Source organism: Trifolium pratense, linkage group LG2 (genome assembly GCF_020283565.1).
Source record: "Trifolium pratense cultivar HEN17-A07 linkage group LG2, ARS_RC_1.1, whole genome shotgun sequence".
In the NCBI taxonomy this organism is placed as follows: domain Eukaryota; kingdom Viridiplantae; phylum Streptophyta; class Magnoliopsida; order Fabales; family Fabaceae; genus Trifolium; species Trifolium pratense.
The window spans coordinates 55,599,790-55,623,474 of NC_060060.1; the positions used below are offsets into that span (position 1 = coordinate 55,599,790).

Here is a 23,685-nt window from a genome sequence, read left to right on the forward strand (position 1 = left end):
AAAAAGCTGTAAAAGACCTCCTCGAGGCAAATTTCATTTCGGGAGCTAGGTATACCACCTGGCTATCCAATGTTGTACTTGTTAAAAAATCGAATGGAAAATGGCGCATGTGTGTTGACTATACCGATCTTAATAGGGCTTGCCCTAAAGACGCTTACCCTTTACCTAACATAGACAAATTAGTAGATAATTCATCAGGATTTAAATTACTATCGTTTATGGACGCGTACTCGGGTTATAATCAAATAAAAATGGCTGAAATCGATAAAAAGAAAACAGCATTTATGACCGAATCAGGTAATTATTACTACAACGTAATGCCTTTCGGGCTTAAAAACGCAGGCGCCACATACCAAAGGATGATGAACAAAGTCTTCAATAATGAAATCGGTGACATGCTCGAAGTATACATAGATGATATGATCGTCAAATCCGAAGAGGAAGTCGATCATACAGCCCATCTGAAAAGAGTATTCGACCAAGCGAGAAAGTATAACATGAGATTTAATCCTGAAAAATGCACATTCGGCGTAAAAGCTGGGAAATTCCTCGGGTTCTACTTAACCGAAAGAGGAATCGAAGCTAACCCCGATAAATGCAGAGCATTCTTTGAGTTTCCTACACCAGACTCAAAGAAATCAATCCAATCATTAAATGGGATGCTCACAGCCTTATCTCGTTTTGTCGCAAAATCCGCTCAGCACGCGCTACCCTTATTCAAATTACTTCGAAAAGAATCCGCATTCGAATGGACGAAGGAATGCGAAGATGCGCTACAACACTTGAAACGAGCATCGAGCTCGAGCATCAGAAGGTGTCGAACATACACGATCCGAGCAAGACTCCAACGGTCTGATACTCTTACGTATCGTAACGGCCGTAAACCGGAATGATGAGCATTTACTGCACATCAAGGCCTCCAAGCCGTTTTCCGGTAGCTACTTGATGGCCATTAATGCCATCAAGGGTCTTGGCCCAGCGCTGGGGGCTATATATATGTGACTCCACTTCATTTGCAAGGTACGCATAATTTAGCTAAGAAAACCTTCATAAACACAAACTGACTTGAGCGTCGGAGTGCCTGCAGGTACACAACCTGATACGATCATGAGTTCCCTAAACATGTGGAAGGAAACTTATAAAAAAATGCATAAAAAAATATTTGGATGAAGATGCTTGAGCCCAACTTGAAGCCCAATTCATATGATAAGAAGCATCCTTGGGCTGAATAGTGGTCTAATAATATTGGACTAAATAAAAAAAAAACAATTAAGTCCAATTTTCTTTATTTTTATTGTAATTTTCGTTTTTGGTATTAGGAGAGTTTTTAGATGACCTTTAGTTGCTCCCTAGGCTCTCTAGATGCTTCCTAGTGGTGCACTAAGTCATTATAGTGGCTAGTGAGAATTTATAAGCATGTTAGTGGGAATTTTCTAAGTCCTATGGTGAATGTATGGTAGTGGACAATAAATCCTACTATGTAAGGATATGCTATAAATAGGACTATCATGTACTTTTCAAAGAACTTGGAATATAATCTAATTTGAGAGAGTTTCTCTTGTGAGAACTTTTGTTTTGTTCTTGTGATAAGAACATTGTTCTTGAGATAAGAACTTTATAGTGTTGGTTCTACCGGCAGGTCGCGGTTAGGGTCGCACTTTCTTTGATAACTTTGGTTCTACCGGCAGGTCGCGGTTAGGGTCAAGTTCCTCTATATCTTGATAACTTTGGTTCTACCGGCAGGTCGCGGTTAGGGTCAAGTTCCTCTTTTACCTGTTTTCAAGACGATCCTAAGCATTCGCTTATCAGTTGGTATCAGAGCTTCGGCTCTTGAAATCAGGTTTGATCTATCATTTTTTTTTTTTTTTTTTTTTTTTTTTCTCACAAGAGAAACTCTCTCAAATTAGATTATATTCCAAGTTCTTTGAAAAGTACATGATAGTCCTATTTATAGCATATCCTTACATAGTAGGATTTATTGTCCACTACCATACATTCACCATAGGACTTAGAAAATTCCCACTAACATGCTTATAAATTCTCACTAGCCACTATAATGACTTAGTGCACCACTAGGAAGCATCTAGAGAGCCTAGGGAGCAACTAAAGGTCATCTAAAAACTCTCCTAATACCAAAAACGAAAATTACAATAAAAATAAAGAAAATTGGACTTAATTGTTTTTTTTTTATTTAGTCCAATATTATTAGACCACTATTCAGCCCAAGGATGCTTCTTATCATATGAATTGGGCTTCAAGTTGGGCTCAAGCATCTTCATCCAAATATTTTTTTATGCATTTTTTTATAAGTTTCCTTCCACATGTTTAGGGAACTCATGATCGTATCACAACCCCCCTCCGCTTCAACAGGGGTCTCAAACGCTCTCAACCACCGCAAACGCCGGCGAGGTCGCATCATTCTGGTCTACACGATCAATATTGTTTGTGTAATGTGATAGTTGTTGGATTGAATTTGTGAAATGTGTTATTGAATTAGTGTCTAGAATTTTGATTAATGGTTATGGGCACACGGTTTTGCACGTAGAGAGAGTGCAGTAAATATATGTTCATCTCCCGAGAGTGGTAGGGAAAGGTTAGACTGTGGAGATGGTGCAAAATCGTCCTCACATGCTCAACATGAGCCTGAATACAAGCTTGAATATGAGCCTCAACCCGTGGACCAAATCGAGGCTGAATATGATGATAAACTTCCACCACTACCACAACTAGCAAGAAACCCAAGAAACACACTATCACGAAACCCACCACCAACACCAACTGTTGAGGTATTTGGTGGTGGTCCTTATGTCTATCCCTTTCCCTCTCTTTCTCTCTTCCTAACTCACTTTTTCCTCTCTAAGGCGAATTTGAATATTTTACAAGTTTGTTATTGTTGCAACTGTTACATGGAGGATCATTATCCACTTCGTATGGAATCCTGCTAATCCACTTCATAATTTTACTTCAATCGAGGGGATAATTTTTCTATAGTTTAAAATTTTCGGGGTGCATTTTGCTTTTAAGTTATTGAATTTAGGGACCAATTTGACTATTTTACAAGATTATTGTTGTTGTGGTTATTGTTGCTGCCGCAATTATCTATCTCTCTGTTTATTTTTTATTTTTTTTAACAACAAACATATTATTAACCAGGTCTCTGCACAAGACGAACAGAGACCGACATAAAAGTAACTACACAACAGGGCACCATATACGCGGAACGCCAAAAATAAACACCCAAAACAAACACCACCTAATAAAGGTCCACCTCCTAATCCCAAAATCAGAAAGACACCCCCCAGATTTCAGGCCACTAGAAGACACCAACCTAGCCCCAAAAGTTGTCACTAGATCGACTCTAACTCCTAATCTCGAATAAAAAATTATCGGCCCATAAGAATCCAAAAAACAGCTCCTTCAGGCTAAAAGCTGATGAGACAATAGTAGAATGAGAATCTAGGCAGACAAGTCCTGACTCGAAGACCACCTCAAAATAGTGAACACCGACGCGGAAGAGGTCAACCGAAAACACAAGAGACCTGCAAATCTCAATAGATTTGGACACCAACAAAGACTCAAAAAGAATCATCCAAATCTCAACATATTTGAAAATATCATAGAAAACCACTTCACATGACATCAACTAAATATCTCTATTTATCTTTTTCATTCTCTATGTACCCCTCTCTCCCTAACTTCTTATCACCTTTGCTCTCTGACTAATTTAAATAATTTATAAAACATATAAATAGTAAATTTAATCAAAGTAGATCTTATAAAATATGATAGACTGAGTACTCCCGTAAAAATATTGGTAGTGGTGTGATTCACCGTTACTAAAGAGTAAAGACCAAGTAAATGAAGAATGTGATGTGGCTTTTGGGAATAAGATGGGTCAAATATAAGGTAAGACTAGCAGCAGTTAGGGTTGGGAATAGGCCAGGCGGTCTACAGGGGCCTTCGGCCTGGCCTATATAAGTCTGGTCTGGCCTGGCCTGGTTATTAAAAATGTCAGGCTTAGGCTTTGAAAACGGCCTGTTTACATAAATAGGCCAGGCTTAGGCTTCTAAAAAGGCCTACGAAGCCTGATAGGCCGGCCTGTTTATAATAATTATTATTTATATAATATTATTATTTATATCTTATAAAAAAATATTATTTATATAAATATTATTAGCTTTTAATTATTGCGACTTTTTGTAATCGTATTTGTTATTTGATTAGTTTTTAATTATTGTGTTAATTATATTATTAGCTTTTTCTTAATGTTGTAGAAATTATAAAAATTTAAATGTGAACTTTTTAAGGCTTGTTTAGCCTATTTAAAAAAACTATATAGAGAAGTTTTAATGTAACACAGACTTTTAAACAGGCTACAAGGCCAGGCCAGGCTTTTAAAAGGCTCAGGCCAGGCCAAAAAAAATATCATTTGATAGGCCACATGTCAGGCTTAGGCCTGAAAAAAAATCGTAGGCCAGACTCAGGCCTGTCAAGGCCTGGCCTGGCCTGGCCTGGCCTGGCCTGTTCCCAACCCTAGCAGCAGTATATAAACGTACACAAGCATATCGTGGATCACATCCCAAATACAAAGAACTAATTTCTGATTGGCAAGTGTTTGCACAACAAGATTTATCATCCAAAACGCAAGGAGAGGAAACAAAAAGAAATTAGCAAAGATTTTTTTTTTTAAAAAATAAATAAACAATAATATATAAAATTCAACAAAACCAAATGGCAGAGCGTGTGTAACTCACTCCTTCACTAACTTTACCATCTCGACCTTCACCAACCGCAAAAATGGCTACTATTACTGGCGGCGCCGCCGTTCGCATAATCCCCTCCGCTACCAGAGCCACCGTCTCAGTCTCCTCTTCTTCCCGTTCCTTTTTCTCATTTTCATCCTCTTCAAATTCCGTTTCCTCGCTCAACTGCTTGCGGTTATCTCCTCGCATTTCTCATCTGTTTCTCGACCAGGTTTTGTCTTATTTCGTGATTTCTCTTTGATGATTTTATCTCAATTTTGTTTTAGTTTGTGTGATTTGAATCACGCGCGCAATTTTTCAGCGAAGATCAGAAGTTCGTGTTTCGAGTGGACGATTTGGAACGGTTTCTACTCCGAAAGCGTTTGCGTCTGATCCTGATCAGTTGAAGAGTGCTAGAGAAGATATCAAGGAGCTTCTCAAGACTAAGTTCTGTCATCCTCTTTTGGTAATTTTCATTGTTTTTACATTTTCTCTTCGATTTCAAGGTGCTTTTTGAGTGAATTGATTTTGTAAAATTTATGTTTAAACTGAGTTGAACAATAAATTTTAGTGTAAAAATCAATTCTAAAATTAGAAACTACGATTTTAGCTCAATTCTGAATGGAAAATCAATTCTATTTAGAGAAACCAAACATGTCAAACATAAAAAAAATAGTGATTTTCATATTTAATAATTTAGAGATTAGTTTTTAGAGATTTTATAGAAATATAGAATTTACTTTGTGTTTGTTTATTGTAATAAAAATCATTTTTTTTTAACCAATCGTTAGTTGGTTCAGTGATGATTGGCGTTGAACTTGGTAGGGAGGACCACGGTTCGATCCCCCGCAACTGCGATCGGGAGGGGCTGGAACCACTTGATGCCAGAACTGACCCCCTGAACCAGATTAAACTGGTGGTGAAAAGCCAAAAAAAAAAAAATCGCTTTTTTTAATAAAATAATCTTTAACTTGTTTGGTTACAACATGGAAAAGTGATTATTTTAAAAATCTGTAACAAACACATGCAATATTTTTTAAAGTGATTATTTTTATAAAAAAAGTGATTTTTTCTTCTAAAATAAGCTATAACAAACAACCTCTGAATATGGTTAACTAATCCACTTGATATTCATGGTGAATTTAAGGTTAAGTAACTAAATTGTGGTCATTGATATTTTTATCAAATTTACTTCTGCTGGGGGACTTGCATTCTGTGTTTACTTTTATGAACCTTACTTCTGCTTAAGAACTTGCTTAGTAAAGTATACGAAATTTTATGGTTCTTTTTGTAAGATTTGAAGTTTGTTTCTATAATTCTATCGTTGAATTGCCGCTTTTAGTATTCATTAACAGTCTTTTATGTATAGATTCGTTTGGGATGGCATGATGCTGGCACTTATAATAAGAATATTGAGGAGTTTCCACAAAGAGGTGGAGCCAATGGTAGCTTAAGATTTGAAGCGGAGTTGAAACATGGAGCCAATGCTGGTACGCATTCATTAACCACCAATTATTTCTGAATTTTGTTCATGGTAAATATTTCTGAAACATGGAGCTGCAATTTTCAGGACTTGTAAATGCATTGAAACTTCTCCAGCCAATCAAAGACAAATATTCAGGCGTGACATATGCTGACTTATTTCAGTTAGCTGGTGCTACTGCTGTGGAGGTTGCCTAAGTCCTATTTTGGCTTCAAGATTGTTTTTATAAGAAATAATCGGAGGATTCACTGACCAATTTTTTTTTTTGAATTTTCAGGAAGCTGGAGGCCCAAAAATTCCCATGAAATATGGAAGAGTAGATGTCACTGGACCTGAACAATGCCCCGAAGAAGGGAGACTTCCTGGTAAAACACATATTTTCCAGTTGGAGTAATATTGTGATTTGTGCTTTCTTCTTTGCCTCTCTAGGATTGTAGGACATGGATTGGATAAGCTATTGTTTATTTGAGAATAAGAAACACAGAAACAATAGGGTTTTATTAGGTTTCTATCAACTAACAACAGTTGGCCATATGATGATAGGGGTTGCATTGTTTACTTCTACTGATACATTCTGTTATAATGACATCACTCTTTTACAACCAATGATATGTATACTGACTAGTGACTATGTATGTGTTGGTTTTGGTTCGTTTTTATACAAGATTTCCCCATGCAAACAAACAATTTTGACTGATTTACTTTGGTTATTTTAGATTTCTGGGTTGCTGAGTGCCCCAGTTACAAGATTTTTTGGTTGCTAACTACTGGATATTTTTTTTTTTTTATAATTAATTTAGATGCAGGCCCCCCTTCACCTGCTGATCATCTGCGCCAAGTTTTCTACCGAATGGGGTTGAACGACAAGGTAGTTTCCTTTGTTTTCCATTAGGATCGGGGTAGTTTATTGGATTCTAACTATACGTCTGTGATTTTGACTATCAAGTTATTGTATATGCAGGAAATTGTTGCATTATCTGGTGCACACACACTGGGGCGGTCCAGACCAGACCGTAGTGGCTGGGGCAAACCCGAGACTAAATACACGGTATACTATTTTCCTTTTTACCCATTTGCTTTAAGACATGATTTTGCAAGAGTGTCGATCTCTTTTGAAAATATTTTGATATCAAACAGCCCATGAGCACCAAGAGTGTTAGTTTCATTCATACTATAGATGAATGGAATATCGTGTTTTACGTTCAAATTTTTTTAGACTCATTAGATTATATGAAAATATCTTATAATATATTGCTATAATAATCATAGGGTAACTTAAGAGTTTCAATAAAATAGCCTTGTCACTGTGCCACACATGTGTCTAGTGTGTATAATTGTATATATGAAATATTGATTACTAAAAGATTATATATTTAATTTACACCGGTTCACATGGTTTGACTAAACCAAGGTGATAAAAACTGGACTTGTCATTACAAGCGATTGGGCTGGGAAGAAGACCTGTATCTCGTCCAATCAAGACTGATAACCACTCTGCCACAAAACAGGGACAAACTGCTAAACCACCTGAAAACTGGTGAATTCGGGCATTACTAGTGGTTCATGTGGTTTTAAAGGTTGGGCTGCGTTTTGGTTTTTTATTCATACTTTTACACAACCTTCTCTTTTGTAACCAAATTCCCTTCTACTTTACTCCAAGGTAATAAAAACCGGACCGGACGATGAACCGTTGTTGGCAACGTTTCAAGGTTCATAGTTTTGACCGGTGGTAATTAAATACAATTTTTAAATTATATAAAAATAAAAAACAACAAAGTATTCATAATTTTTTAAGATTAAAATAATACTATTTTTTAATTTGAGGCTTGAAAGTATAAAAATACCCTTTTCTTGTTTATAAAAAACTTAGTATATGTTTCAAAAAAAAAAAAAAAACTTAGTATATATTTGTCAGTTTTTTGGTATATTTTTTATATATAATATATACGACCAACTTTTTTGTTTTTGTTTTAGTAGATTTATTTGGGCCATTAAAAAAGATAAATAGTTTTATTTACATTTCTTTGGCCCAACCCCACCTCTCAACCTAACCTAATTGAAGGAGCGGCCGTGCTAGCATCATCTTCATTCACTCATCCTTCATTGTGTTTGAAATATAAAATGTACCTTTCATTTTTTACTCTTTGTTTTGTGTTCTTAATTGAAGTGTGTATATATCTACATATTGATCTATTCTTCCAATTCTTTCTTTCTAAATTTGGTGGTTTGAAAGTTCGTTTTGGTCTGTTTAGAGAAATAAGCTTGTAGAAACCAAATGATATATACGAGTAAAATAGGGAAAATCCCTTTGATTACAGAATGATATTGCAGAACTTCGAGGGTCTGCACCTCCCTAATGCCAAAATGGCCCTTTTCCAGTCAAATCCCAAGACACCCTCTTTCTCAATCACCCCTTATATTTATAGGCAACACTTGTATGGCAGTTATTATCTATGAAAACTGCCTAATAATAATAACTAACAAGGCCCATTATTATTTCTATCCTAATTAAAGCCTATATCTAACATAAGCCCAAAACGTGGTCCAACCTGTGAAACTGTGTGAACTGCCAGTTTTGTCCAGTTTGTCTGGTTTCCAACTGGTTTACCAATTTGATCTCCGGTTTTGTGGCACGGCAGTTTTCAGGCCTGATCGGACCGGATGCAGTTCCGGTTCCCGGTCCAATCGGTTGAACTGGCCATTCCGGTTTTTACTACCTTGTTTTACTCGTATTTATCAATGTGGGACCTTTGACAGTCATTTTTTTTTTTTTGAAGAAGCTAAATTAGCCCACCCAATTGGAACCAGAGAGAATCGAACCTGAGGCCTTAAGGAGGAGCACACTCCTAGGTCCCAAGCCAATACCATCAGACCAACCCAAGTGGGTTGACCTTTGACAATCATTCTTGCACAGTAGCTGTAATAGTAATGAAATCCTATTACTTTGGTGAACAGAAATAAAATATGATTACACAAGTCCAAAATCTAACAAAATACTACACCAATAAATCAGATCAAGCATGAGCCATGAATGGATGAAACCAAATAATCTTAGGAAGCATGGCTTGCACCAAAGATAAACAAGAAGCATGGCTTAAATCTAAATTCCTTAACCGAATGCCATGGCACCAGAACTTCTGAGCAGTGTAAATAAAACACCTCAAAACTGGCCAAGTCTAAGGAAACAAGATCGCCTTCCTGTTTGGTCATAGCTAGGGCTGCTTGAATAACTTCCAAGCCGAGTATTACTTATCTAACACCAACCACTGAAATGTAAATATAGCAACATCGAAGTTCACATAGAACTGTGAGATGATATATTAATAGTAGTGGCAGACCTAAATGGATGGACAGATCAAAGAGCAACTTTTTAGAATGTTTGCACATACGGGATATAAGGCCAATGCACCTTCTAATAATTTAAATCCCTGCTTTGAGAACAACTACATCGTAATATATGAGACAAGACAATTAACACAGTAAAAGTTTCACAATAATATGTAATTTTTGTTTTATATATGTTGAATTATGACATTTAATATGGACTTTGAATTTTTTTAATTTTTTGAAACTATATTATGTATAATAGGTTTATTACCTTGGACTGGACCATTACTTGACCGAGTCAATGATCTGTCAAGTGTCTCTGCTTAGAGGCTTGTGGATATGCTTCACCTTGAGACTTAACATAAGGTCACTTTGTTTTGAGTAATCAAGAATGGCCGTCCTTTTACTAATATGGCTTACTACAAATAAATTATTTCCAACTACATTCTTTTGTTAGGCTTATCAGAATTAATATTAAAAACAAAAGTTCTATGGATTCACTTTGAAAAAATAACGTCTTTGATGAGTGGAAATTTCATGGGACACTGCAAGTACATATTAATTTTTTTTTTGGTCCGAGTACATATTAATTTCTTATTGGAATCATCATTATGGTTCGTTTTCAGAAGATCATTCCTGATTTGGGATTGGATGACATTACCAATGCAGCATCTCTACTCTAAATTTTGTAATGCGTCATTGCTGCATAATTAAAAAGTATCTCGATTAGATTAGATATGATGAGTGTTTGTTACTCCGTTTGTCTTGACCCTCTATGTCTGTCTGAAGTTTACTTTTAAGAAAAGTAAACCTAAATCTTTGCTACAGTTGTTTCTTTCTGTCCTTGATAGTTTACTTTTGTGTCTCTTTAGAGCTTGTTTATGTGATTATGATCAAATAGTTTTTTTAATGAAATGATATTTGAAATCAATGAAACAATAGAATATTCACGTGTATCTCTTAATATACAGAAAGATGGGCCAGGAGCACCTGGGGGACAATCCTGGACTGCACAATGGTTAAAATTTGACAACTCTTACTTCAAGGTCAGATTTTTTTAATTTATTTTGTTGGGACGGGGATTGTATAACAGTATAGGGAGAGTAGAAGAGGAGAGGTGGAGTATGCACAATTTACTTTTTGTTTTTGTTAACTATTGACTGTTGTTAAATACAGGACATCAAAGAAAAAAAGGATGAAGATTTATTGGTCTTGCCAACTGATGCTGCTCTTTTTGACGATCCTTCCTTCAAGGTAAAATAGCTGAATTTTTTTCCCCTGTCCATGTTAGTTCAACATAAAACTAATCTATTTCATGCTTCAAAAAATTATTTGTGATGCAGGTATATGCTGAGAAATATGCTGAAGATCAGGAAGCATTCTTTAAAGATTATGCTGAAGCACATGCCAAACTTAGCAACCTTGGAGCCAAATTTGATCCTCCAGAGGTCTGTTCACATTGAGTGTGCTTATTTTGTTCAAAAAAGAAAAGGAAAAAAAGATGGTTGTTCTTATTATGTTCTTAAATAAATTTTAATTTGTTACCTTTTCATGTTTGTGTACGAATTTGATTTGAGTTCGAATAATAAGACAAATGAACAAGTCCACCTAATAAAGTTTTCTTTGTTATGTGTTTCTTAGGGCATTGTACTAGATGGTTCTCCAAATGCAGTGGGAGAGAAGTTTGTTGCAGCCAACTACTCCTCTGGAAAGGTTCTAAGTTTGCACAATTTATTTAATTTTACTATTCATTTTATCGATGCGTGTAGAAAATTTATTAGATATAGTTTAGTGAAAGGCTTGTGGAGGATATATATTTGCATATTGTTCATCGTTTCATTTTCCTGGTTTGGTGCAGGAGTAAAACAAGTTTCTTGTTTTCTTGTGCAAGTATCTTTTAATAATACAAGAAGAAGCTATTTTCAAATCGTGTGATTATCACATGTAATTTTGGAAGTCTTAAAATGAAGAGGAATGGAATAAAATTCAATAGTGTGTCTATTTGAATTGCAGAAAGAGCTGTCTGATGCTATGAGGCAGAAGATACGGGCTGAAGTTGAGGCGGTTGGCGGAAGCCCAGATAAGGCTCTAAAGTCAAACTATTTTCTAAACATCATCATTGTTATTGCTGTTTTGGCTATTTTGACATCCCTGCTTGGAAACTAATTGGATTTTGTCTCACTGAAATTCACTACAACTGAATAGGCATTTGCGCACTTGTTAATTTTTTCCTATGGCATTTGCGTATTAATGCATTGATAAATCTTATTACCATATTATAAAAATAAAGAAATACTCTGGGAATGGAGAGTTAGAACAAAATATGTCCCCTATGGGTTTTCTGGTAAAACAATGTGGGAGAGCCAGAGGACCAGAGTCTCATGGACTTAATCATTTGCTTACAAATTATCCTTTTAAAGGTAAAAAAGGTAGAATAGAGAAGGAAACTTTTCAAAAGTAGCTTTATGAAATTTGATAAATCTGATTTTGAATTGAGTGTGCACTTCACTCAATCACACACTAAAAACATTCAATTCTTAATGTGGTTTAGTGTACGCATGATAAAACAGATCTTGAGTTAACTTTATTTTGTAAACTTGATTTTTTTTGGTAAAAATGTTAATTGTGTTTGGATATTTTTACTTTGAAAGCAAGTCTAGTATTTAAAATAAATGCATACTTTGTAATCTCAGAAGAAGAAGAAAAAAACTTTTAATTGTTAAATTGAGGTTTGGACAGGAGGTAAACTCTGTTTTGCTTACTAACCAAATTATTTGTATACAGTATTTGCCAAAATCAAGCTATAACTCAAATTAATACTTTTCCTTGTTAAATTAAATTAAGCATACAATTAGCAATTGATGAAAACATGGTTGTGCAAAAAGTATGGCACTTGTTATATTCATTGAAGGGTAAGTGGCATTTGTTATATGTCTGATGTCTCTATCAATTGTTATCGATGACAAACTCTTCTAAATGCTTAAATTTTTTGATTGAAGTTAATGACAGACTTTAGGTATACCACTTTTTTCATCAATAATTCTTTTTTATGTTGAAGCATTATCATATCATTTCTCAGTTTTAGTGTATTGTTCTAAAATTTCTTCTGAATGGATTTTATATACCTCACCAAATAATTTCTATTACCCTTCCCCAATCCCAATCACACGGGGAGCTATGAGCCACTGGTCTTATCCATGCTGTGCTGAAACTCCACTAGTGTCCCTGAAACTCTACTATAATGTCAAGCAAAATGAATCCTTCATAGCTGGTTTTAGCTTTATGGTGCAATGTTGTAGCAAATATTTTCATTGGTTGGGTGGTGCTTGTGTTGATCGTTATTTCTCATTTTTTTTGTTAGATTATTCAATACCTAGATATATATAACATAAAAGGAAAACAAGGAAAGACAGAAATTAAGCTACGATTCATTCAAATCTAATGAATATGATTGGCATGGACGAAAGCAATGAAATGTTGATGCACTATTTTAGACTTGCAATAATAATAGGGTGAAATCGTACAATAATTTTTACTTTTATTTGTTTATTCTATATAAAATAATAATATAATGTTGTCAAAAGTTTATGCAAGTAATATAATTTGTGTAAACTAAACTCATTAGTTTAAACTCACCAAAAAATACTCGTTAGTTTAATCTTTTAAATCACATGCATATGCATTAGATTTTTTGTTGACACCTGTCGTACATCCATGCGATTAATTGGTTAAATGGAGGGAACTTGAATTCGAGATGTAGATAGTTAAAATTCTCTCTCTCTAATTTTTTTTTCCAGCATTGCTATATGGCACGACAACCAATAGCATGACAATTGCACGACAACTTTCTTTTCTAATGTTTGTTTAGCAAAAATAAAAGAAAAGTGAAAATAATAAATTGTCACCGTCTACAAAGTAAAAGATCTGGAAACAAGATGAAGCAAAAACAGTGTCTTTATCAAAGCAGCACAGGTACCTCAATCAAATGGTGGACCAGTGATCAAATACAGAGTCTTTCCGCCATAGAGGGAGCAGTAAAAACAAATATCAATTTCCTTTGTGAATTAAATACAAAAATTAAAGCAGTTTTTCCCACAAAAAAATATAAAATAGAGGTGGAGATAAGGAGGAAGTAAGTTTGATCGGTGACTTGTCTCGATACAACTACCGCTGGTTGCTACCACAGTTGTGTTGCCTTAGTCTCATCGTCGTTGTCCAAAATTGTTGTGGTCACGGTTGTCGCTGTATTTTTATTCACCTTTGTTGTTGCTGTCGCCGTTGAATCTTAGTGTCCAACGGAGTTGCAGATAACTGGGTAAGGGAGGAAGGAGTTTCGTGATGCTGCTATGTTTTATGAAGGATGTAAATGTAATTTTAGATCAAATAATATAATTGGATTGAGGTGCCACATCACGTCGTCGCATTTCACGATAAAAGGAAGTCGTGCACTTTAGCATTATTCTTTTTTTATCACTAATGTAAGTTTAAATTTGAAGAAATTACTCCTTCGGTCTATTTTTAAAATCCTTTGATAGTTCTCATATACATTAAGAAATGTTAGTAGGGTAAATAATCTGTAGTACATTTAAACTCTTTTTTTTTTTCTAAAAACATTTTTGTTTATAATTAAAGGCAAATGAAGCCTATTATTATTATTATTATTATTATGAAATTACTCTATGTTTATGTTTATCATTCAAACTGACTTTTTACATTTAAATATAATTTTTTTTAATGGATATTTAGGGTCCGTTTGATTTGAGGGAGAGAAAGTGAGAGAAAAGAAAATTACGCAAACCAATGAATGAATTTGGACTAAAGTTAATTTAGGTTTATTCATTGGTTTGCGTAATTTTCTTTCCTCTCATTTTCTCTCCCTCAAACCAAACGGACCCTAAATTAGTGCAATGATATCGTACACTTATCATACAAAGCTGGATGTGAACCAAAGTCGTTGGCAACTTTCTTTTCTCATCAGAAATTGCAAAGCTGCGAAATTTTGGAGTCTGTTTCTCAAAATAGGAACATATGGGTTCTAGTGTTGAAATAATAACACTCGTAGATCCATCACGTTGTGTAAGCTTTTTGCTCTAGGTAGTAATTATGATGCTTAGTACTACTACTCTATTCAGCTTTTTTGATTGACGAAAGGAAGTGCAAAGTTCCATCTCCCACTTTTGTTGCACTCACTCAATTAATCCCATTTTGTTCTATTTACCCAATTAGGCAATTAATTACACTGAGCATCACAATTTGGTTTATCCTAAGGTGGAAATATATTGTTTGCAATGGACTATACTTGTTTACCATTGAATTTATCTAAACCATACAATGATATCCTACACTTACCAAACATTATCTTAGGGAGGATCATGAGTACAAATGACTCATTCAATCTAGTAATCAAAATCAATGCAACCTGCATTTCACCTTAACTGGTTAAGTTTCGGTTAACTTATCAAAATCAATGTTTATGTTGTGTGTTAACTTTAAAATGTTTTAAGTAAATTCAAATGTATAATTTTGAATAATAATGTTTAATCTAAATGTTTGAATTGTCAAGAAATAGAATGCTCCCGGTATTATTTTCAGACACGTATGAGCCTCTTCAAACATCAAACGGGACTTATTGCTATTGATTCAATGATCCCTAAAGAACGTGGCTAGCGAGAATTGATTATTGGGGACAGACAAACATGTAAACTCCATCTGCTCATCATCGAATTGGGTCAATATATATTACAATTGTTTTTTTGGTAGATAACATAGTGACTAAAAATTACTTCCTCCGGACACAAATATAAACAAAATTGCACTTTTTAGATTCATTGAATAATGGATGTATCTGGACTATAATATAGTCCAGATACATCCATTATTCATTATAGTCCAGATACATCTATTATTCAATGAATCTAAAAAGTTCATTTTTGCTTATATTTATGTTCGGAGGGAGTACATCCTTAAGGTGCATAAGTGAAGTGTTAGGAGTTCGAACTCCGACCCTTACATATAAAATGCGATGTCCCTTAACGACCGAACTAAACTCATGCAATGTCCCGGTATATGATAAAAATATGTTCTTTATTTGATCCAATGGTAAAAATCCAATTTGTCCATGGTGGCAGGGACGGACATAAGTGGGGACAAGTAGGGGCTGAGGCCCCCCCTCTTGTCGTATTTTTTTCATATACTTGTTCTTGATACATATGTATACATAAATTGATATTTGAGAGATGTGTTTAAAGATTAGTAACTACCGTTTGGTGCAAAACATGTACGCACAACATAGTAATTGTAACAATTTACTTTAAAATATTTTGATAATATATATTATACACTACTAAAGTCCAAATTCAATTAAGTTAGTTCTGATTGTTTGCTACAAGTGTAAGATTGTGAAAAATAGGTTGAGAAACAAGATAGAAAATGAATTTCAAACTAATTATGTGATTACTTACACCGAGAGAAGAATTGCTAAAAAATTTAATATAAATTCAGTTGTTGATGAATTTTATGATATAAAGCAATGTCGTGTACAATTTAGATAAACAATGTGATGTATTTTTTATTTTTTATTGAGTATATTTAAATATTATTATAATTATTATTTATTTAATATTTATTATTTAGTTATTCCGACCCCCCGTTTTATAGATTCCTGGATCCGTCTGCATGTACTTTCCCACGTTAAACTCCACCAATAAGAAATGTACGACACTTAAATAACATGACGATACACTTTAGAGCCTTTCTTTTTTCCTTCTTTTTTGTTGAAACAAACTGTAGAGCTTTGTAACAAGACGAGACATTTTAATCGGCGAAATGAGAAAGTGCACAAAGACATATGCATGCTTTATTGGGGACCCTCAAAAGTCAAAATGCCTCATTTTCTCTATGAACTGCACGAGAATTGGATTCTGGTAACGCGTTGAGTTGTTGACAATGAAGGGAACAGAGTACTGTGTCAAATTCTATAATATTGAATTCCATGACCATATCATATTTTTATTGGATTAGATTAGATACTCACATTTTTTAAGGTCAATAGTTATTCAAACTTTGAAAATTGAATGGTTTGGAATTTGAACTTTGTTAATGCGATGTTGATCTCTCCAATGCATAAATGTCTATGGTCAAACCCAATATTTTTTTAGCGAAGACCTATTTTTGGAGTATCCCATAATGGTTTGAAACTTTGAATTTGAGTTTAGAGTTTAGACTTTGTAAGTAAGAAGTCGCCAAATAGTAAGGAAATGAATTTTCTGCGGTCACACACTGATCGTAGTAAGATTACAGCCCTCTAATTTGCTATATAGTAATTTTTACTCATTTTTTAGTTATTAATATTCACCTTTCGATTTAAATCGTAAGGTTTACAACACATCACTTTAACCGCATGACTGTATGATTTTCTTATCGAAGGGAATCCAAATAGTACTCCTATTTGTTGATCAAGTGATTAATTTTTTTAATCAAGATAGACTTCTTTATATACTATCATATAAGGGTTTTAATTAAGGCTCATGCTAGGGTGAGAGACCATCTCATATCTCTCACCGGTGCATCATAAGTTTTATGCATCGGATTGAATAGACACATGATATTATGATGTACCGTCAGTATTATATAATTTTTTTTTTCTATTTTTACACTCTCTTTTGTATATCGGCAATATTTTTTTAGGTGAACATTTCGAAACTGTTTTTCCTGAATAAATCGAGAACTTTGTTTCCAAAAAAAATTCTCGAAAATATTTGAAACCTTTTTTTTTCCGATATCCGAATAAAATATCGAAACTTTTTCCAGAAAAAAAATTGGAAACCTTTTTCCGAAAAATATCCGAAACTTTTTTTCCGAATAAAATATCGGAACTTTTTTTCCGAAAAAAGATCGGAAACTTTTTTTCCAAAAAAAAACGCTGAAATTGTTTTTATCTGAAATCGAAACTTTTTCCCCCAAAAATCAGAAACTTTTTTTCCCAAAAAATGAAAAAAAATTCCCAAAAAAATATCGAAAACTTTTTTCCGGAAAAATCAGAAACTTTTTTCCAAAATTAAAAGTAATAATTAATATAATACTGACAATACACCATAATATCATGTATCACATTCAATCTAACGGTAATTAACAATTACTCACGGTGTGCACAGATGAGAGATATGAGATGGTCTCTTACCCTAGCATGAGCCTTTAATTAAATGACTTTTAAACGACTTTGTATAACAAAGGGGTTTTAAATGACTATTTGCTGACATTTTTTTTAAACTTAATTAAGTGTCAATATTTTTAATGTAAAAAAAAAGCGTCATTTTCTTTAAAAGGACAAAAAGTCTTCATAAATTTTAAAAAGAAATTTGTTTGCTCCTTCCAAATGACGTTGTTGATGTAATATTTTATGGTCTGTGCAAGTCAAAAAAGCCACATTTTAGCTTTTGTCTTATGACTTATAAGTTAAAAGATCTATTTGGTAACAATTTTTTCAGAAAGAGCTTTTAGCTTATTTTACTGACTTATAACTTCTTTTTCAGAAGCTATTTCAAGTAGCTTATGAGCTTATAACTTTTAGCTTTTCATTTTTTCTTCCTCTTTTACCCTTATCATTTTAACTAAAATCCATATTTACCATTTATTATTTATTATCATTAGAATTTAAAATAAAATAAGTAAATACATGTTTTAACGTTGCTTGTTTTAAAATCATATGTATATAGTATGTTTTAACGTTGTCTTATTATCTATTTTCAAATATGAAGCCTAAAGCATATTATTATTTTTTTTTATCAATTCATAGGTACGTATCTTACTATATGTTTTTTTTTAAACAACGTACCTTACTATAATTAACCATTATACTATATTGTGAATATATTTTGTTGTTATTTTTTCATAAAGTATATAAACTGAAAGGAAAATATTTTTTTTTAAAAAAATTCAGCATATAAAAATTAGTTTAATAATATTTGAAAGATATATTTATTGAATTAATAAACTTAAAATATTATACAAAAAAAAACTTAAAATATTAAATTCTAAGTATCTTAAATAGTATTAATTTGATAAAAAAAATTATTGAATTAAAGATGTCTTTTTATATCATTTTACATTTATCAGTCAGTTGAACGCTAATTTTACCAAACACTTCAATCAGCTTATCAGCTAGAAGCTATCCACCATAAGTTATCAGCTAACTTCTCAGCCATAAACTATTTTTGCCAAACAAAGCCTTAGTTTATAAAAATGTTAAACAATATCCGAATAATGGTTAAGGAAAAAAATAATAATATAATTTAAAAATAGTGCATTCAATGTCTTCAAATTTTAAAATAATATATTTTTTACTTAAATCTTTTTATTTTTGCTTTTTTAACTACTACTTCGAAGATACTCCATCCGTCCCTAATTATAAGCACCCTTTCAAAGATAAAATTTGTTCCTAAATATAAGCCTCTTTTCAATTCCCTAAACACATTTATTATTACTTTTCCAAACATAACCATACTTTACATTGAAATCTGAAAAGTCAACTACAAATTAATACATCTTTTCACCAATGACAATTTAATAATTGTAATACCCAAAAGATACACATTTATTACACTATCAACTTTTCTTAAAATGCGTGAAAAGTCCCGATGAGAGCTTATATTAAGGGACGGAGGGAGGGAGTATAGGATCCTTTAATTTATTTAACATTGTTGTTCTTGTTCTAGTTTGTATGTGGATGCTTCTTTGTCGTGAACTAAGATTCCCCGGGACAAAAGTTGAGTTTTTGGTTGTATCTCATATCCTTCTTTAAATTCAACTATTCAAGTTTTTTTTTTTTTTAGAAATAGAGTAACTATTTGTTTTAATGGAATTGCTCACCGTTTAACCATTGTAATTTGGATTTAATTAATTTTTATACAAACATCTCATCATTAATGTTAGATAATAGGTATGTCATGACTTTCAAGGCAACATTTTTTTTCGAATAGCCTAGTGGCTAGACTTACATATTTAAATGTGAAATCTAGAGTTCAAACACCGGCCTCTCCAATAATATGTAGTTATCATTTGAGCTATACTTATGAGATACTGGCATTACAAAAGATAATCACATATTTAATGTTATTTAATGTGTGAGAGTCTAGTCACTATACTACTTAACAAAAAAAATTAAAATAATAATCAATAGTCTCCCTCAAGTCATTACTATAAGTAAAAAATTATTTTTTAAGTTTATTGAATAAATGATTATATTTGATCTATACATCACATATTTAATGAATTTAAAAAGTGAGTTTTTTATTTATAATAGTGACTAAATACCACATTTAAGTCTAGCCACTACACTACTGCTTGAGAAAAAAATAGTGACCAAATTCATCACATATTTAATGTATTCATCTCCCTCCTCTCCTTGCTCATGTTGTTGAGGTAAATGCCAAAGTTTAAGGACCAAAGAAAGAATAATGTTCGGTTCACAAAAATACATTTTCTTTTTGTTGCGGAAAAACTGCTCAAATTGGAAGTAATGCATGATTGTTAGTAGTAGTACACTAGTACATTTACCTGCTTGACGTTAAATTGCTTAAAGAGGACGTTATGATAAAAAAATGTTGGGAAGTCAAATGCATAATCTTAGTAATTAGGTGAAAAGTGCAAATTAAACTTATTAATTAAAGAGTTTAGTGTAATTGATCCTAAGATATAAATGTAATTTTTTATATAGTGATATATAATTTTCTTGAGTATTTCATAGTAACTCAGAAGGTTTGATCTCGCCAGTGGTGTTCCTATTCTGTTCTGGTGAATGGGAGGAGAGTTGTGTACCTGCAGGTGCTTCGACGCTTAAGTCAGTGAGGATGAAGCAAAGAGTTTTCAGTAAATCATATAATGTACCTGACTCCACTGTATGAGTGTATGAGTGAAGTATATATAGTCCCCAATGCTAGACCAAGGCCTTTGATGGTCAATTGGTCATCAATATCATCAATGGCTATCGGAAAACAGCTAGAGAGCCACGATGAACATTTAATGCTCATCATTCCGGTGATCAACTTTTACAAGGATATTGTGACCGTTGACCAATGGAAAATCTTCGTGGGTTGCTCCGCGCATTTGACAATCCAAAGAGGAGAATTCCCCCGTAATTGAGCTCTATGCTTGGTCCAGAACAGTAACAATGAAATACAAGTACTATATATTATATAAAGTAGAAGAGCTTTTGCATGTTTAGATGGCGTATGTCTTACTCATGGAATGGTAGTAGTTGATGTCACACACAAAGTGATTGTGGCAACATTTATCAACGCTATTTCCTCCGCCCACCAAAACCAAATGTTTGTCTTTTAATTGCTTAATTCATGTGTTCAGCTTACCAAACAAAGGCAAAACATGCTAGCTTATGTAACGTAGAAAAGTAGTAAATTACATTATGCTCAAAGCGAGTAAAAAACGTGGGTTAAATTAATAAGGTTCCGTAATATGAATATTCCAAGTTTAATGTTAATAGTTTTTTTTTTTTTTTTTCAAGTTGTTGTTGAACTTGAAAGCTAGTTGTGATATCAATTAGTTAAGTTATCAATAGTGGTTTCCTTTTTTCAATTGACAATGTTGAAGAAAAAACTGACTCTCATCTGTAAATTTCTTAACTACTTCAAATAATTTCTTAAGTACGGTGTTTAACCACCAGGCTAAAAAATTTGTAAAAAAGATAAAGACAGAAAGGTCAAAAGTATTAAAATTCGTAAAATAGTTTACTTGATTGAGTGTTAAAAGAGTACAATTCCGTACCTTTTCTATTTCATTGTTACTCCATATATACAAACTACTTGGCTACTATTTAGGCATTCTAATAGCTAACTAATCAAGCCTAGTCAATACCAAATCATCACTATTAATACATAATAATATACAATGAAAACAATTTAATAATAAGAATATTGCTTCACTCTATCACACCCCCGCAGTCGAAGCGGGAGGGTCACGAACACTAAGACTGTTGCGGAAGTCCTCAAATAAAATAAGCGGCAATCCCTTAGTAAAGATGTCAGCTATTTGATAACGAGATGGGACATGACGTACACGAACTTCTCCACGTGCAACTTTTTCTCGGACAAAATGAATATCCATTTCAATATGCTTTGTGCGCTGGTGTTGAACGGGGTTCCCAGAGAGATAAATGGCACTTACATTGTCGCAATAGACTACTGTAGCTTTATGAACAGGACAATGTAGTTCCAAGAGGAGATTGCGAATCCAGCAAGACTCAGAAACAACATTAGCCACCCCCCTGTATTCGGCCTCTGCGCTAGAACGAGATAGAGTAGGCTGGCGTTTTGACGACCACGATATCAGATTGTCACCAAGAAACACACAATATCCTGATGTGGACCGTCTAGTATCAGGACATCCTCCCCAATCAGCATCAGTATAAGAAACAAGATCTGCAACTGAGGAAGGATACAAGTGTAAACCAAGACCAAGAGTGCCCTGAACATAGCGTATGATACGTTTCAAAGCGTTCATATGCTCATCACGAGGGTCATGCATATGAAGGCAAATCTGTTGAACTGCATAAGAAATGCCAGGTCGAGTAAATGTGAGATATTGTAGCGCACCTGCAAGACTGCGATACTTTTTCGGATCTTGATACGGAGTACCTGCTATAGCACTGATTTTCGGTTTAGTGTCAACTGGAGTTTGAGCAGGTTTACAAGAGCACATACCCGCACGATCAATTATTTCCGCCGCATATTTACGTTGTGACAGAAACAATCCTCCCTGATGGCGCGTCACACTTATGCCCAAAAAATAATTCACAGAACCTAAGTCCTTCATAGCAAACTCAGAGCTAAGACTTGCCATTAAAGAACGAAGAAGATCATCCGTAGAAGCAGTCAAAATAATATCATCAACATATAACAATAGGTAGGCCACATCAGATCCGTTCCGATAAATGAACAAAGAATTATCTGATTTACTGTTAGTGAACCCAATAATAGAAACAAAATCAGAAAATCTTTTATACCATGCACGTGGAGCTTGCTTGAGTCCATACAAGGATTTTCTCAATAAACATACATAGTCTGAATGTACAGAATCCCTGAAACCCATAGGTTGATGCATATAGACTCTCTCCTTGAGCTCTCCATGTAAAAAGGCATTTTTTACATCCAATTGATGAATTTGCCAATTTTTTGAAAGAGCAAGAGTGAGGACAATGCGAATTGTTGCTGGTTTGACCACTAGACTGAAAGTTTCGCCACAATCAATGCCCACCTGTTGAGTTTTGCCATCACCTACAAGACGGACTTTATGCCTCTCAAATGAACCATCAGAGTTTTCTTTATGAGTAAAAATCCACATAGACCGGATAATATTCACATCAGGTGGACGAGGTACTAATTCCCACGTTTTATTTTTAATAAGAGCATCAAATTCATCATCCATAGCCAATTTCCAATTTGGGTCACGAAGGGCATCAAGAGGTGTGCGGGGAAGAGGTGATTTTGTAGTGGTGGTATTATAAGCTTGGTCTGATGTATATCTCGGATTGGGCTTAATAATACCATGTTTACTACGAGTTACCGGACCTGTTGGAGTAGATGTCGGCGGTGGAATTTGTGTGGGCTGAATTTCTGTTGTTACTGTAGGTAGTATATGTGATGGTGGAGGTGGTAATGTGTTTGGTTGTGGTTGGGTAGTGGGAGAAGGATTAGGAATAAGTGAATTGGCCGTGTATGGTGGTATTGGATTTGTTGTGGGCTCGGTCAAGTTGGAAGAGTTATTTTGAAGATGGTGAGCTATGTATGGGGAAATGCCACTATCTAAAAACTCATAGGTATTGGGTTTTGGCTCATGTACCTTCGCAAATGGGAATTTGCTTTCATCAAAATAAACATGCCGGCATGTGATAATTTTATTATTTGACAAATCAAAACATTTATAACCACGGTGATTCGACGGATATCCCAAAAACACACAAGGAGTTGAACGGGCTTGAAGTTTGTTTATCGTTGTTGACGGAAAAAGAGGATAACACAAACATCCAAAAATCCTAATGTGAGAATAAGATGGCTCTTTTTGGTAAAGGACTTTCAGGGGGGACTCATTAGCTAATAATTTGCTCGGAAGTATATTAAGTAA

General features: G+C 33.9%; 1 protein-coding gene across 2 annotated transcripts; it reads left to right on the forward strand.

Annotated features, from left to right (window-relative positions):
* Nucleotides 1-4,557: 4,557 nt before the first annotated feature.
* On the forward strand, nt 4,558-11,786 carry LOC123908394 (probable L-ascorbate peroxidase 6, chloroplastic/mitochondrial). 2 transcript variants are annotated; one of them, XM_045959015.1, is made up of 12 exons: nt 4,558-4,974; nt 5,065-5,208; nt 6,112-6,232; nt 6,313-6,413; nt 6,503-6,590; nt 7,026-7,093; nt 7,187-7,273; nt 10,524-10,598; nt 10,729-10,806; nt 10,896-11,000; nt 11,194-11,265; nt 11,411-11,786. In XM_045959015.1, exons 1-12 carry the CDS (start codon nt 4,798-4,800, stop codon nt 11,414-11,416), a joined length of 1,122 nt encoding a protein of 373 aa, XP_045814971.1. In that variant the 5' UTR covers nt 4,558-4,797; the 3' UTR covers nt 11,417-11,786. The 2 variants fall into 2 exon arrangements, with proteins under 2 accessions (XP_045814971.1, XP_045814970.1); XM_045959014.1 differs by having other exon boundaries at nt 4,560-4,974; nt 11,566-11,786.
* Nucleotides 11,787-23,685: the final 11,899 nt, after the last annotated feature.